Source organism: Grampus griseus (genome assembly GCF_964374135.1).
Source record: "Grampus griseus genome assembly, chromosome: 16".
In the NCBI taxonomy this organism is placed as follows: domain Eukaryota; kingdom Metazoa; phylum Chordata; class Mammalia; order Artiodactyla; family Delphinidae; genus Grampus; species Grampus griseus.
This window is the reverse complement of record NC_139010.1, coordinates 51,489,843-51,508,303: the sequence shown is the minus strand read 5'-3', so window position 1 is coordinate 51,508,303 and position 18,461 is coordinate 51,489,843. Positions and strand designations below refer to the sequence as shown.

General features: G+C 40.0%; 1 protein-coding gene across 2 annotated transcripts in view; it reads right to left on the bottom strand.

Moving 5' to 3' along the window:
• PCGF5 (polycomb group ring finger 5) overlaps positions 1-18,461 on the bottom strand; it is a 114,932-nt gene that overhangs the window by 42,773 nt on the left and 53,698 nt on the right. For both annotated transcript variants that reach the window (XM_082674358.1, XM_082674359.1), the window contains exon 3: positions 3,503-3,599. In XM_082674358.1, the coding sequence (XP_082530484.1) occupies positions 3,503-3,599 (97 nt within the window). The remainder of the gene's footprint in view (positions 1-3,502; positions 3,600-18,461) is intronic.

Below are 18,461 nucleotides of genomic sequence, written 5' to 3'. Positions count from 1 at the left end.
CTGTAACCTTATATGAAAACACAACATTTTTATGCCCCGCTCTCTCTGTTCCTGATTCCTACAACCCCAGGGGCAACTGCTTTCAAATCCAAGCTGTTTTGTCTAGTATTTACTTTCATATTTCTATATATATGATAGACGGATGATAGATTAAAAAACAAAGCCATTCTTTCTCTGCTGTCTAGGTCTTTCTGACCTCCTTCTGTGGGAGATAAAGGTTTAGCTCTCTGATATCATCCTGCCATGCCCCTTTCCTCCCAACATACGTTTTCCCAACTCTCATCTTCCTAATAGTCTTACTGTCATTTTAAAAATAATGAGTGTTTACATGGTTAGGATTATCTAAATATTCACAGTGTACTCTGATTAAAGATATCCCCTCCTTCAATTTTTTTCTTTCCCTGGCGTTAGTAATTGCTTTCTTTTCTTCATCTGCTACATACCCATTCCGAAATTCTCTGAAAGAATTTTCTTCTTACTATGCACAAACAGTTCAGGAATCAACTAGTTCCATTCCTGTCCCCGCAGGACATCACCCCTCACCAACGTCATGTTCTCGCTGCCCTCGCCGTCCATTCAGGACTACCCCACAGCAGTCATTGGAGCCACAGCTTGCATGCACTTTGGACTCCCCTGTCCCTCCCTCACTTGCTCAGAATCATGTGGTGTAACCACACCACCAGTCCAATCCAGCTCTCCATCACCTTCTACCCATGGGCTGGAAAGCCCAACCACACCCCTTCAAATTCGTAACTACAACCCAGGTGCGCCTTTCAGGTTGCCAGGACTCACACTACACTTCCCAGTCCATTTATTCTCTTACTTTCCTGGACAACACACTTTCTTCTCTTGCCAACCCCTACACCCGCCTTTTCCCCCCTTACTCTTGGCTGATAAACATCTTCTCCTCAGTGAGACACAAACTTGCAGACTCTGACCACCACATCTACCTATGGCATCTGCACCCATGTCTACTCTGCCCTCCTACCTGCTGCTATACATGACCTGTAGGAAGCCAGTCTCTTCTATTAGATTTCACTCCCTCTCAACCACCCAAGAACACTGCTTCAGCAATGCCCTCTCTCCCCAACTCTATTATTACCTTTTTGCTCTTTCTTGGATTAGTCCCTTCACACATGCCATTATTCCTCCCATATCACAACAAAACAGAAAACCTTCTTGACTGTACTTCTCTGAACGGCTACCACCCCATTTCTTTGCTCCCACTCCCATTTGTGGCAAAACTTGAGAAAGTTGTCTATACTCGCTGTTTTTAATTCTTCTTCCTCCCTTTCTCTCCTGTAACAATCCAGTTAGGTTTTTGCCTCACAGCTCTACTGAAAGTGCTCTTGTCAAGGCTGATGACCTCCAAGTTGCCAAATCCAACCGTCAACTCTGTCTTCACCTTACAACATCAGACACAGTCCATCACTCCCTCTTCTTTGCTTGGCTTCCAAGCCACACACTTGGATCCTCCCTCTCCTGTACTGACTGTGCCTTTTCAGTTTCCTTTGCTGGTTCTTCCTCCTCTCCCTGACCTCTCAATGTTGGAATGCTCCAGGGATCAATCCTTGGTCCTCTACTCTTCTCTCTGCACTCACACCCGTGCATGATCTCATCCAGTGCCACAGTTTTATATACTGTCTACATGCTGAAGACTGCCAGATATTTAACCCCAGCCAGACCTCTCCCCTTGAATCACAGACCTGCCAACTCCTCTCTTCTCTGAAATGATTAACAGACTTAACAGACTCAACTTGTCCAAATCCAAACTCCCCATCTACCTGTCCCCCAAACCTGCTCTATCCTTAGTCTTCCTTATCTCCGTTAATGACAAGCCCATTCTCTAATTGCTCAGGTCAGAGGTCAGGTCCACAATCTCTGAGCTCCTGGCCCACTACCCAGGCTCCCACGCTGCTCCTCAGACAAGTTGCAGGGGCCCTCCTAACTCATGACTCAGGCCGTGTGCACTGGCTGCTGCCCTGACCTGGAGCAGGCACGCTTTCCTCAGATTTACGCATGGCTAATTCCCTCAGAGACAGCAATTCCGTGCTCAGATCTCACCTTCTCAATGAGGCCTATCCTTACCGTTTTATTTAAAGCTGGCATCTGTCCCTCCCTTCATACCTCTGACGCCCCTCACTTACAGCACCTTCTCACAGTTGCTGATTCAGAGGGTCTGAGGCGGGGCCCAAGAACTGCCGTTTCTAATAAGATACTAATGGTTTGGGGACCACACTTTGAAAACCAATGGGCCAGACGTTTACTTGTAGACAAATTATTCCAACTATAGGTACTAACATAGAAAAGAAGTCTAAAATGTAAGACTTACAAATCCAGACTTATATAATGATGGCAAACATCACATAGAGATGAAGTTAGTAAGGGCTCTCTAGAGAATATCTAATTCTGTTTTTCAACAGGGTACTTTCCTGAGATTGCACAGTTGATCTATGGTACAGCTATGGTAGGAACAGTGGGAAGAAAATGGGCTTAGTGGTGAGGACACCTGGTTTGTAGCTGGGAAGTAACATCTGAGTTTGCTAGGACCTTAGGCAATGTTGTGTCACTTCTATAAATTTCAATTTCTAATCTTGAAAAAGGGTTTGGATTAAGATCTTATGTAGCACTTCTATCTTTAAAAATATATGATTATACTTCTTTATATTATTATTATTATTTGGTATAATGATTATACCAGTAAGTAAATGGTAAAAAGGTAGTCATTTTAAAAATTCTTTTAAGTTTTACATAAATGTTTGTACACTCTTTTTGAATATATGATACAGTTTGAAAAATTAATACTATCAAGATTAGTATCCCTGACCATCAGGTCTGCCCTCTTTCCACTACCGTGTAGCTCAGCAAATATAGAGTATTTTGTAGAATATTAAAATACTGAAAATAGGGGACTTCCTTGGTGGCGCAGTGGTTAAGAATCCTCCTGCCAATGCAGGGGACACAGGTTCGAGCCCTGGTCCGGGAAGATCCCACATGCCATGGAGCAACTAAGCCCATGTGCCACAACTACCAAGCCTGCGCTCTAGAGCTGTGAGCCACAACTGCTGAAGCCCATGTGCCTAGAGCCCGTGCTCCACAACAAGAGAAGCCACCGCAATGAGCAGCCCGCACACCACAAGGAAGAGTGGCCCCCGCTCACTGCAACCAGAGAAAGCCTGCATGAAGCAACGAAGACCCAACACAGCGAAAATAAATAAATAAATCTAAGATACTGAAAATAACTACAACTAAAGTAACTCAGAGCCTGAGATAAAGTTATAATTTTTAACTTGGAAATGTGTTTCTTAAATATTTAATATGCACAGCCTTGTTTTTCATGTCCTCTTAATAAAATACTTTAAATTGAAATAAAATGCTTTAAAATGAAAATCATAAAACCTACATTAACTGAGTCAAAGCGCTAACAAGTATGATGCATAATAAAAATTAAGAGTTTATGTAATTTATTTAAGTTAGTTGAACTAAAACTACATTTACGTACCTCAACATTTCTAACGGGTTTGTCTCATGAACCTGGTTGCCACACCTTGGACAATCATTGCTGTCTTCAAAGTGCTGGACAATACAAGTCTTACAGACTGAGAAGAAAAAAGATGTTAGGTTAAAATGCATCATTTGAACTTAATGTAATTAGAAATAGTCCTTAAAAATTATCTACTACATGTAAAATACCATTCTTTAATCAATAAAACCTTAAAATTATAACACTATAGAAAAGAACCAACTGAAATAAAGCCTACTGCCACAATATAAAAAGTATAGACTATTTTGCTTATTGTTTTTTAAATATATTCACAAACCAAACAATTTATTCATAGCACTATAAAAAAAGCTGATGCGTTTACATAAAATGATAAGGTTTTCATTTAAAGAAGTAGAACAAGGAAAGGTAGAAGCTGGTAGGTCAGGCCCATCCTTTCTTCTCCAAATAAAAATCAAATCTGAAGCACAAAATCTGTGTAAATTAAAGATTCACTTTCCATGCAATGCTGGAAAAACCTGAAAACCTAGTATGTTATCTTTAGAGATTTTAGAAATTTACCCCCAAACTGGAAATATGAAAAAAAATTCTGTTAAAATTATCTCAAAATTAACAGGGCTAGAAAGTACTCATAAATGTAAGCTTTGAACATACAGAATCTCAAATTCAAATATTTATGTGTGTGAAATTATTAATTACGAAACCATGGATTTTCTATGTAGCTCTATTTAGAAGACCGATGGTATCTGCAGATGTGGAACTCGCGGATATGGAGGGCCGACTGTAAGGGACTTGAGCCTCAGAAGATTTTGGTATCCACGGGGATCTTGGATAAATTAGCAAAATTGATGGATGGCAAAATAAAAATATACATATTATAAAAAAAAAGCTGGTAAGTCTGCATTTATTTCTTTTACTAAAAGTTTATTTGAATGCAACATAAATAGTTCTTAATAATACTTGAGAGTTTCCAGTATGTCTGGATTACTTTTTACTGGCAGGGTGCTCCTGGGACTAGCCAAGAGTTACAACGGAACTTCTGGCCTGTGCAGAGTATGATGAGTTTGTGCTCACAGATACCATAATTCCAAGGGGCACGAAGTATGGGTAGTGACATCAAGCTGGTACAAAAGCACAAGAGGTAAACCGAAAGAATGACTGAGAAACTGAAAGGGATAATTAAGATTTCAAATAAAGATTATAAACAAAGACAACAAAAATATGATTTGTGGCTTTTTGGCCACAAGCCTATACAGCCTGCCACTCCTCCAAATAATACTCCAAATAATACTAATCGTTCTGGTTATGAATCTCTCCCACCTTTTCCCTAAGCTTCTTACCTATCAATTGTCTTGCTCAAAAACCTTTGACATATTTACAGCATCTGAACTATAAGAATTTTTCAGTCCAATTCCCTATTCCAATACCCCCTCCTCCATTTTACTACCCTGTGTAATCTTAAATTTTCACCTGGTACTGATCAGCTCCCCCTTTTACAACTCCATTACAAACTACTTTCCCCCCTCCTTAAGCCCCACACTATCTAAAACAAGTAAAAGTTTATGTAAACAATTGATCAAGAGTACACACTAGGATTCCTACCACTGAGATTAGGTCTGAAAGTTCAAACACATCACACATATTGGTCAGAGCAACAATGGTCGGGGAAGAATTCTCCTCAGTAAATAATTTTAAAATTATCAGTACATCCAGAGAATAGTATCTTGGTATTTCCTTTCACTTATTTATTCATCGATTCAATAGCCAAGCATTGTACTAGAAGTTGGGGGTGCAGGGGTAAACAAAACAAAGTCCATACCCTTATGGAGCTTATATTCTATTTGGGAAGTGAAAGAATTTTAGTTAGTAATAAGTGATATTTACAAAACAAACACAAAAATGATAGAGTGGGTGCGTGTGTGCGTGCCAGAGAGACAGAGAGAGAGAGAGAGAGAGAGAGAGAGGGAGAGGGAGGGAGGAGAGGGAGGGGGGAGAGAGAGAAGGGGGGAGAGAGAGAAGGGGGGAGAGAGAGAAGGGGGGAGAGAGAGAGAAGGGGGGAGAGAGAGGGAGAGAGGGAGGGAGGGGGAGGGAGGGAGGGAGAGGGAGGGAGGGAAGGAGAGGGAGGGAGGGAAGGAGAGGGAGGGGGAGAGAGGGGGGAGGGAGGGGGAGAGAGGGGGAAGGGAGGGGGAGAGAGGGGGAAGGGAGAGAGCACGAGAACGCACACGTGCGTGCTGGGGGCTCGTAGCTATGTTAGGTACGAGTGATCAGGGTAGGACTTCCTAAGAAGGTAACATCTGAGCAGATTCTTTTGTTGTAAGAGTACACCCGAGTCCCCTATTCTCTACCTCTTTTTACCATGACATACATCCATTAGGGTAACAACCCTTTACTATAATTCTCACAAAATTTGGATGAAGACAGTATTAGAAAACCTTAAAAAAGAAAAAGCTTAGATATGAATATATCTGTCCTCCAAATTTCTTGGCCTCCAAAACATTCTAAATGTCTTTTTAAAAGTTAATGTTTGGGAGGGACGGCTGCCTTGCTAAGCCACACTGAGGCAGAAGGAAAAAAAGCTGAATTCTTTTGCAGATTGCTGGTATTTGCTCTTTTCCCAGGGACACTAGATACATCTCTGAAATTTGGGAAAGAAGGCGAATAGTACAGATAAGAGGCAAGAATGAAGGGGTATTATAAAGCCTGATCTTGTCCTGAATCTCTGATCCTGCCCTGGGGCTCTGTCGTTCAAAAGGTTTATCATGCTCAAGGTATTCAGGAATTCCTGGTTGTCTACCGGCCTTGGCCAAACAGAGAGGCACATGACATGCCCAGAGCAAGTCTTCATCTAGGTCAGCCAAAAGGCTAAGGGCAGGAGCCTATCCTCCCAGGGGCAAAGATACTAATCTAGGTTGTTCAAGAAAGAAATGTGAGGCTCATTTGTCCAGAGGTGCACACAGTTTCAAGAATAAGGCTGCTTAAGGCCAAGGCAGCCCCAGTGCTCAAGGATGCTGATGGGGAATATTAATCTATATTCTAGATCGGGACTGTCCAACACGATAGCCACTAGCGGCATGTGGCTCCCAAGCACTTGAAATGTTGCTACTTCAAGTTGAGATGTGCTGTAAGTGTAAAACACATGCCAGATTTTTAGAATGAAAAAAATCTCATTAATGTTATATTAATTACATGTGGAACTGATAATATTTTAGACATTGGATTAAATAAAATATATTAAAACTAATTTCATTTGTTTTTTTTTAAGTGGCTACTAGAAAATTTAAAATTACACAGGTGGCTCACATTTTATTTCTACTGAATAGTGCTCAACAGAGGGAGACAGAAAGCCCCATCAGGAGGTGAATTTATTTTTCACATCAACATTTGAGATACAGTATCTTATTCTACTTTTGCAGATGAAGAAGAGGTTTTTACAAGCTAGGTAACCTGCCTTCCCTGATGAATGGCAGCACAGAGACTTGAATCCAGGATTTCTGATATGAAATCGAATTTTGCAGATTAAAAAAATGTTTTTAACTTTACAAAGGAAAAGAATGTAATGTAGAAATACCATCCCCCCAAAACATCTTTAGCATCTCTGCTAAATCTGACCACCAAGTAAACATGACAGATAAGCCATCCCATAGGGCATAGGAATTAACCTTACTACATAAAATATTACATTAAAAGAATTAAAAAAATTTTTTCAGAGGCTAAGGCACGTAATTGTCTTTAATTAAATTTTTTTCAAATAGTTTAAGAGAAAAATTTAAGATGTTGAAATATATTTTTACTCTAGTTTTCTTTTTTGTTCAGATGATTTGGTGGTGGATGTCATCATTTTCATCATAATCACTAACAATTAAAAGGTTTATTAAAAAAAAAGGTTTATGTAACAGGTACCACCCAAACACTTCAAAATATATTTAATTCGACACAATTTCATAATTTAATATTCATTAAAACCCCATTAATTAGGTAATATTATTAGGCCTCTTACAGATGAAGAAAAGGAATAGAGAACTTCAGCAGTTTGCCCAAAATCATGGAGCCAGTAAGTGGCGAAAGCCAGGACTTGAATCAAGAGCCCACTGTCTTATCCAGTGCATACCTATATGCTACACTGTCTCCTAATTTTATATCTATACATCTAAGGCATACAGAAAAAGAATGTCTTATCCCTTAATTTGGGAACCTTAGATATGTCCACTTGTAGAATTAGAACTCCTTTTAAAATGAATATTTTGCACAAAATAGCCCTTTCAGGTAGCTTATATAGTCCTTAAATTAAAAAATTCTAGAAAATACATCTCTCACATGCTTTTAAAAGCTGTTAAATAAAGCACAAACTTTTATAAATTAGAACCTGAGGAAATACAGGCCAGAACTTCACTGAAACTGAAAAAAAAAAAAGTAAAATGAGAATTTGCTTTTCCTTAGACGCTTAAAAAAAAACTCATCACTACAAAACTGACCTTTGATTCTTAGTTTATAATTTGGTTTTTATACGAGCTGAAAAACACATTTTAAAAATATCTTAAAGATTTAACACTAAGCTGTCTAACTGCTCAACTGCTGTACTGGTTAACTCAACTGGTCCAAGAATGATGTTTAAAAAGGTCCCAGTCTGCGGTTAAGACTGTGTGTGGAGACCAAGGAGAGACTTCATCCTCACCAGCCACTCTACAGAGAGATGCTGGAGCCAGCAGAAACACCTGGTCAGAAAGGGAGTTAGGCTCACCAAAGATATCCCCAGTTGCAAAAACACTTAAATGGTAACAAGTGCCAACATTTATTGAGCATTAACCAAATATCAGGCTCAGGGCTTTGTACGGCTTACTGTATGGACTGCTATCATCCTCCTCTGGCAAAGGAGGAATGCGATACCGGAGAGCCTGAGCAGGCTGCCCACATCTGCCCAGCTGTGTAGCAGACATGGCACCCAACCCCAGGCTGGATGTGCAGCTCAAGGCCTAAAATCCAAACCACTATGCAACACATCTTAAAATCAATACCATTTGGTCCCGAGCACCAGGATTTCATATTTTTAACTGATCTTTATATTTAGCTCATCACAACCATCATTAAACTTCTGCCCAAGGCTTACTAAGTGAAATTGTTCCTTTTACCATGTCTTAGATTTGAACTAGGTTGTTATACAGATTAGCAGGGAAAGAGTCATTGTGTCATCTAAAGCAGAGGTTTTCAAATTTAGATGGGCACCACAATCACCAATGAGATTTTTTAAAAGAACGGATTCATGGTCCCCATCCCAGACCAATTAAATCAAAATCTCTGGGAGATTAGCACCAGGACTCTAACTGTGCAAAGCTCTCACTGAAGGAGCCAGGAGACAACTGGGAAAACCCAGCCACAAAATCCTTACTGGCTAGTGCCTCAGTGAGGCGGCCCCATTCCAGGATTTGGCCTTCTGCCAAATCCTAACCAGAAGCCACTTTCTCATTCACCATTAGGGAATCACTGACACAGGACAAAACATAATCAAAAGAATATGCGATGAACGTGTTCTCTCTCTATAATGCAGACTTACATGAGAAGCCCAGGCAGTATGGCACAGTTGTTCTAGATAAAAGATAATCTCGAGGCAGAGAGCTGGATCTGAATCCCAGGTTCTGCCATTAGGCAAATTACTTTGTGCTTCTCTGTACAGGGAGATAACAAGGGTATCTACCTCACAGGGTTCTTAGGAGGATTAAATGAGATAATATATGTAAAATGTGTAAGCGAGTGGTAACTTATATTTAATAAATATGAGCTATCACTGTAAGTTAGATTGCTGGATGAGCATAAAATCATATGCATCAAAATCAGTAACCAAATATTGAGTGGCATCAGACCATGATTAGTTTGACGCATCTGTCTTAAATAACAGATGACCTTGCTAATGGAACTTGAAGTATCTATCATGTACTGGTAATTAACCCTCTGCAGCCATGTTCACCCTAGAGATAGTCTTGCAACTCAAGTATGATATTTATGGCACACTGCTTCACCTGAATGGGAACTGCCTATCTTTGCATGTATGATACTTCTTTTTCTGGGGTTGAGGGTCCAAGATTGACCAACACTTTCACATTATATGCTCCTTCCTTAACTTTACATGTTTAATACAATTCTAGCACAGTCCCACTGGTCTAGGAGAAACCCTGTTGTGTCTCTTCCGGATCACTTTGCATATACCTGCTCTGAAGCACCATTTTATATTGATTCCACAGTTTAACTATTAAAAGGCTATCCTATTTTTTTATTTTCAAGTTCTTGAGGGGAGCGGGTTCTTCACAACAGGTACAAAGCCCATCTGTTGTTGCTATCTTGGATGTATGGTCCGCCCACATCTCTCATAGAAAGCTAACTTCCCAGCTTTTAATGACACAGTGATCTACAGAAATTTCTCTTCTTGAGCACCAATTCTGCTATCACTGATAATAAAACAATAACAGTCTTTTCTCTCATGTCCTTGGTCATGTCATTCATTAGTAATGCTCTGTTTATTAAAAGTGATCAAAGGCTGACTTCGTTAAAATCACCTGAGTGTGTTGGTTTTATCTGTCAACATAGAAGCATATTTTTCCCTCCTTCCTTAAGCACATCACTATCTTTATGTGCCCTTCTTAATAACACTCATTTGATACAGTTCACCTTTGAAAAATTTGCCTGTTATCTACTAACAATTTATAAGTAAACTGTGGGCATCTGCAGAGAGAAGAGATATCAGTTTGTTGCTTTTGATACATATTTACATGTGAAACTGACATTATTTCTAAATTTTTTCAGAATAGCTATAATTTGCTTCCATGAGACAGTATCTCCTAGTTTTACTCACATAAGGAACTAATGAACATCTTACGTTACACGTGGCACAGTTCTTTCAAAGGCCTACATGAGTTGCAATTTCATGGAGAACACTAAGGATAGCATTACTTTCTACTGAGGAGAATGCTTTATTCTTGTTTTTGCCAGGACAGAGGGACAGGCAGCAAGGCAGAGCTTGCTGGACAAGATCAGGACACAGTCTTGGGGCTTCAGCACACTAGGGGAACCTGAGACCAAGCAGGTCAGGAGACCACGAAGTCCAGGAGGGCCTTCCACAGACAGGCTTATGGAGTCAAGTGGGACTCTGGGGTGAGGGCAGACTCTAGTAGGTCAGTGAGTGCAATAATGATCTCATTCCCCTCCTTATCAACATAAATTCCATGACCAATCAGAATAATCACTTCCTCACACAGACTCTAAATAGCTTTGCTCTACTTCAACTCGTCTTCGCTTCTCTTCTTCTGTCATACTTGCTCAGTTAAACTATTAACCCTGGCTAAATCCAACTCTCTGCTTACTCTGCTCTGCAAGATTACAGCTGAACATTGTGGGAGAAAAACATGCATCATGCTGATTGGTCTCTCACCTTAAATTCATGACCATGACCCTCAAAAATGGGTCCTTCATCTGCCAGGCAGTCACCCTCAATGCCCTAATTCCATATGCTCTTCACCAATACTTCATACCTTTTCTCCTCTCTCCTCAAGCCCTCACTTATCCTCCCCCATCTCCACTCTCCACTGATGACCTCACTTCCTGTTCTACTGAAAACAAAAGAAGAAAAAAAAAGGAAACAGAATTTATATCACCATACCTACTCACTCACTAACATCTAAATTTTGTGGTCTTGCCTGTTTCTAGAACTTTCACGTGTCAATCTCTGCTCTGTTCACTAGACCCTCTTCCAACGACCCGAGAACATTGCTCCATTGCTTCTCTCTCTCGCCTGTGTCAGTCTTCTGCTATCTGCTGAAGATTCCCATCAACATTCAAACATATTATTTCCCCATCTTTAAAAAAAAGAATCAAACTTCTGTTGACCCTACTTCCCTTGTCAGCTATCACTCCATTTCAGAGCTACCTATACTCTCTAATACCTCTCTTCCCATTCTTTTTTCACCCCTTCTTTACCTTCATTAAGGTGAAAGACTTACATAATCATTGTACAATTATCAAAACAATGAAATTAAAACATTTCCATCCTCTCACACCCACCCAGACTTCCACTCCTTACCACTCCACTGAAAGTGCTCAGCGAGATTATCCATGGTGCCTGCGCTGCTCAGCCTGGGCCTTTCAGTCCCATCTTATCAACACAACTGACTGGGCCAGTCCCTCCTCCTAGACACTATGTGTTTGCTTTGCCTCCCAGGACCTACTCTGTTTCCTCCTACCTCACTGCCTCCTCCCCCTCAGCGCCCAGGGCTCAGCCTTGGCCATCACCCCTTCTCCATCTATGCTCACTCCCTTGGCGCTCTCACTGATTAAATATGATCTAAATGCTGATCATCTCCAGACTCATATGTCCAACTCCCTCCCAACTGGCTGGGATCAGGTATGTGATCAGCCAACTCCTTTACCTTCTTAAATCTGTTCAACTGCCACCTTCCTGATGATGCCTACCCTGAGCACAGGCTTCCTTTAAGTGGTCATACCCTCTCACTGATTGCCCAATTCCCTGTACCCAGCCTGACCTTCCCTTTTTCTGTAGCATTTACCACCAGAGCGTACCGTCATTTATACACTCTGACTTACCGCCTACTATGTTGCCTGATGTGTCCCAGGTGCCCAGAATAGTACCTGGAGGAGGAGGTGCTCAGTAAATATTTGTGGAATAAATGAGGACACAAGGGTTAGGAATAGAAGAGGGAGCCACGATTTTAGGACTTACAGGTGAACTACTGTAGTCAAGTCAGAAATCAGCCTAGATTTTCAACTAAGGCAAGGGAAGAGATTCTGAATTCACTAGTAATTTTCTTGACAATTAAAATGAGTTAATTCAATATAAGCTACATAATTTTCTAAAATAAAATGATCATTTTCTGTTAACCGAGTAATGTCAGCAGTTGAGCATTCTGAGAGAATATAGCTTTGTTCACTGGTTTCCGAATTTCTGATATATATATACACACAAGTCTGGCAAAACCCAGTATGTTATACAACACCAGGAGATATGATAGATCGTCAAAGTACCCAAACAGAAATTATCTTCTGCCTCCTCTACACTGGTTGGACTCTACTTGTTCATAATGTTTACACTCAACCTTTGTGCTAGACTCTTAAACATACCTGTACACCGACCACGATTTCTAACTCTGAATACATTTGGTTTTTAGGTTACATATTTTTCTCTCAATCCATCACTGGTATTAGTTCCAACTCATCCTGACCTAGATATAATTTATTCTCAGAAACCAATACAGAAGACAACTTATTTGTTATACCCTAGTTTTGTCTTTCAGTGTCCACTATGAATCTTTGCTCAACTTTTCAAACATTCTTTACTACCTAATGCATAGTTTCAAAAGCTAAAAGAACCATATATCTGATATAATTCTTCTTAACATTATTACCAATAATAGATGACACCAAGATTGTTTAAGGCCTATAATTATTCTTTCCTATTTAAAAAGAATCATCAAAATGAACACTATAATCATTTTCATGAATGACTAGTTTCTGCCAAAATATTGTTTGAAATATGTAACATCAGTTATACCAGTGACCTCATTTCTACCACAACCCTAGAACATTATATTTGCACCTACTGAAAGTACAGTTTCCAGTACGGTTTCTATTTAGGTTTAAGTACAGTTCCTATCTAGGCCTTTGATTATTACTCTAAAAACAAGTAAGTCTTGACTCTAAAAATCAAATTTTATAAAGAATACATTCTTGGAAAGTTCAATTGATATCTCTTCTTCATTATAATGGCTATCACTCAGAATTATTAATAAATTCAGATCCTGATTGGGTACATAATGACAGGTATACAGTCATGAAAACATAGAAGAGGCTTACTATATATATTTTGAAAATTCACATGCTGCTTAAAGAAATTTTAGAAAATGTAGACTAGCAGAAAGAAGAAAAAATAAAATTAGCAAATATCCCAATTTATTATGAAGAGGTACCTGAGTCAGACCGGAATAGGAACCTAGCTCTAGCACTTATTAGCTGTGTTACTTAACCTTTCTGAGTTTTGTCTCTGTGAAAAACACTAGCATGCCAATCTGAAATACTCTTCCCTCGAACTTTTCATAGCTTGCTCCTTCCTATTCCTTACGCTCTCTGCTCAGATGGTAACTTCCAAGCAAGACCTTATTCTGTCTTATTTTTCTTCATAGCATGTGTTATACATAGAATCTAAAATTACATCATTCACTTGCTTTTTGTCTGTCTGTTCTATTGAAACATAAATTTAGGAGGACAGACTATATCTGTATTGTTTATTGCTGTCTTCCCACTGCCTAGAGTAATCACTGGCACAAGGTAGGTGCTAATAAACATTTGCTGACTGACTTAACTAGAAGGGTTCTTGGGAAGATTAAATAAGGCAATGCATGTATAAAGCCCATGACCCCCAATATAACATTCAATAAATAACAGCCATTATCTTAATTTTATTAGCATTTACTTCAATTACTGTATGATTAAAAGTACAAACTGCCTACTTCTAGAGGTGCTGGTTATTATTAATGTCTGGTCCAGAGCGTGCTTCTCAGACTTTAGTGAATCACAAAATCACCTGAAGGGCTTGCTATTACACAAATTTCCGGCCCTCTCCCCAGATATCCGGATTCAGTAGGTCTGTGGTAAGGCCTGAGAATGTGTATTCTAACAAGCTCCCAGGTGATGATGCTGCTGGTGTGGAGACTGCACTTTGAACAGCAAGTATATGTGGCATAAGATTTTTAAACACTGAGTATCAACATATCAAGAGTTCTCTGTACCTTAATTAAATACTTGTGTACTTATGATACTTGTTCAAAAAACAATAAATGATGGTAGAACTTAAATTTTACCATCTTATGATTAAATTATTCCTTCATTCTTACACAGTGCTACATAAAATTACCAAGTCCCTTAACTGTCACATCAATTCTATTTAATTATCAATTAACCCTTCTTCTTTACATAAATTGAAAACTAAATACAACAATGTTTTTCCAAAGAATTCATCTTAGTTAAGGGACTACCACCATAATTTCTGAAAAGGCAGAAAGAAGAAAGCTTTCTTTTCCTGTACCACAGAATTCCATGTCTATAAACTTCCCTTTTTTCTGAGGAAAGAATCATCAGATTCTTAAAGAGGCCTCCAGCCACAAAAGAGTTAAGAACCAATGCACTGTGTTCTGCACATTTTAGCTGCTGGAACAAAGCTCCTTTGTTCTTAGTTTAAGTGAAAAGTCTTTCATTTTAAGTCAACAACCTATACAACCACCAGCAAACACACTCTAAGCAACCTCAAAAATTTCTCAGGACCCTGGTGCAAGAGATAGAGCATCCCTTAATTTAGAACCACCGATCTCTACTCCCCAATCCTGCGTCTCTCCCTCTCCCTACCCATGACCCACAAAGCTCCCACCTATATTTCAGAAGACAGTTTTTCAAAATCCGTAGTTCCTAACCCACACTATCTACATGCCTTTCAAGGTACCTTTCACTGCATTTGAATCTTGGAAAGGAAAAACACACAAACTAATCAACTGATTGACCATTTATTTATTCATTTCAGCTTTTACTGAACACTCAAGTACCAGGTACTAAGGATACACTTAAGCTAAATCGGCCTATGGGAGTAGACAGGTGGCATATGTTGGAGTAGATGAGCTTTAAAGGATGGGCGGCTGCTAGCCAGGCATACAGGAGACATTCCAAGCAGAGCAAGCAGCTGAACCATGTGTGTGCAGTGTGTGTCAGGTGGTGGGGGGAGCTAGAGGGCAGAAATCAGTCACAGCTGCGTAGCTTTAATTTATCCTGAGGGCAGTAGAGTACCTTTAGGAAATTTTGGGTTGGCTGAAGCTTGAGCGATGAAGACAGTAAGCCCTTGTAAATGATCACCACTGACACAGCTTAGAAGTGGGCTGCAGGGACTTTGGTGAGAAGGAATGAGGACCTGAGTGAGAAAGGTCACAGAGGATGAGAGTGAAGGGACAGATTCAAGAGAGATTACAGAGAGAGACCAGACAGAACTTTGCCCCTGTTTTGTTAGTGAGGGTAAAGAGAGTCAAGCATGGAGCATATTTCTTGCTTGGACAACTGAATGTTGGCATCCCAGTCATTCACTTTTAGGTAATGTTAAGTTCCACGAGGCTTCAGGACATCTAAGTGGACATCCAGTGGGATTCTGATGCTTAGAATAAAGATTTGGGAGACATCAGCATAGGCAGTTGAAGTCTCAGAGGAAGTGAGTTCATATAGAATAGAAAAAAATAGATCCAAATACACCTGTAGAAATTTCTTCTTGGCTTATGAGTTTTGCAGCAGAGTTTAAGTTCCAAATTTATCTTATTTACCATGCTACTCCACGGGCTAGCAAAGTGCCTGACATCTAATTCTTTATTTTAGAGAATTCAATAATTATTTGTGTGAACAAATTTATTTCCTTAGGTTTGTTAGGTTGTAAAAATTACCTCACAGACATGTAACCACATGTAACTTAACAAACCACACGTTTGTTAGGTTGTTAAAATTACCTCATAGACATGTGGATTTAGTTCATCTAGCATTAAGGGATCATTTAAAGGGAAAACTCATCTGTATTTTAAAATTTTACCTCATTTTAAAGTTTTATTATCCTTTTATCAAATGTCCTTGGTCTGCTGAAGGGAGCTGGTATTAGTAGTTGAGGTATGAGCCTACTTAAAGATGGGGCTTTTATAAGCCCCCTTTTTTTTTTTTTTTTTGCGACTCCTTGTCAGAAGTGTGGGACATTCCGCGCTGCCATCTCTGCCTCCCCCTTCCTTCTGACTGCCTTGCCCCTTTCTCTGTCTTCCACAGAGCTGAGTGCTAAGGACACCAAGGGCTGCTGCAGTCAGACAGTCTGCTGTCATTTTGGCCCTTGTTTCTACATCCACAGGGAAGCCAGGCAGTGTTAGCTCCCGAATTTCTTAATGGGAGAACAGGGAAGCCAGGCAGTGTTAGCTCCCGAATTTCTTAATGGGAGAACAGGGATCAACAAACTGATTCGAGGAGAGAGAAAGAGTCGAGATGCATGTGCAGAGTAATCTGAAAGAGTAAAGGAACTCCGTTTATCCATATCAAAGCAGGGAGAGCCACTCATGATCCCTACACCTCCCACCCCAAAGCACCTCCACTGCAGCCAGGCCCAAGCGTGTATGTCCCCGCCTGAGAAGGCCTTGGGCCCATGGCTTCAGGAATTGCAGAAAACACTCTTTGGTTCCTTCTCTGGCATTCATTCTGCTGCAACATCCTGACATATATCTGCTATTACATCATTCTGTTTCCTCATTTTCATCACACTTAACAGCATCCAAATTTATTGATGTTTTATACATTCCCTAACTTGACTACTATTCCTTCAGAATAGAACCAGAGTTCTGAAGGGACTGGTCCTAAAGGCTGCTTCTGCTCACCAATAATAAAGCTCCATTTACACATGTCAAACTCGAATAGTAAGAACAAAATCTTTCTCTTTTATTGTGAGTTTCCATAATAAGAACTACTGTTTACCCATTCTTTACTTATAGTATCATAAAATTATAGTTTATGTACAAAGTTATTTTAATAAGATATTTTTTATATGCCAAAGTCAAGATGAAAACTATCTGGGGGTACCTCATTGTCACTTAACACTTCTCACTCTCCTCCTGTCCCATTTGGCCATCTTCTCTATTGGGCCATGTTCTCTATTTGGGATCTATACTGATCCCAAATCATTGTACCACATATATCTGTCCCACCTTATACCTAAGAAAACCAGGTAACATCATAGAGCCAACCAATGATTAAGGAACATGCTTTACAGTACTATTTATTTTATCAATACAAATAGGGGGATATTTTGCAAGTGGGATAGTTTTTGCCTATAAGCCCCAGTATGAATATGAACCAAGAAATATATAGAAATCCAAGGACCAGAAAGTGCATAAAGCTTAGCACTACAGAATCCTCAGGTCTCCTAAGACACTGGGTTGAGTGCCTGACTCCACCATCATTTACTCTACTGTTCTGTGTTCTCTGTGGATGAAAGAGGCCATATTTGTGTCTTTTAATCACAATTCTGCCATGTTCATTCTCTCTCAGTAAAGGGGCTTGCTGACTGCCAAGGGATTTTTCAGGCCAGAATGATAAGAGCTGTTAAACGGTCACCTATCCCTTTAGACCTTAATTAAATTGCTGTTGCAAACATAAACATAACCCTTGCTTATAAACTTATTGTTTATACTTCTAGAATCTTTTGTTTTTCCTTCAAAAAAGTAACATTTAGGAAATTCCGTGGTGGCGCAGTGGTTGAGAATCCACCTGCCATTGCAGGGGACACATGTTCAAGCCCTGGTCCGGGAAGATCCCACATGCCGTGGAGCAACTAAGCCCGTGCGCCACCAACTACTGAGCCTGCACTCTGGAGTCTGCGAGCCACAACTACCGAGCCTGCGTGCCACAACTACTGAAGCCCACGTGCCTAGAGCCCGTGCTCCGCAACATGAGAAGCCACTGCAATGAGAAGCCCGCGCACCACAATGAACAGTAGCTCCCGCTCGCCACATCTAGAGAAAGCCCGCGCGCAGCAACGAAGACCCAACGCAGCCAAAATAAATAAATAAATAAATAAATTTATATTAAAAAAAATAACATTTAAACTGGGATTTCATTATGTCCCAAAGAAAATTTTCTTTCAGAAGAACAGATATAAAATCTGTATTATATAGATAAAAACTGGAGAATTTGTGCTTTCTTCGCATCTGCCAAACAGAACTGGCAGGTTTTGCCGGACAAATCCAATTATAAAAACAATGCACTAATGTCAGAAGAAGCAAAACAAAACAGACTGTGGACCATGTCCAGGTGCCATGCTTCGTGTAGTGGGAAACAGGAAAGTATAAGACAGTCCCCACTCTAGAGTAGCCACATCCTACTGGTTCTTCCTCCAAAATACATCCAC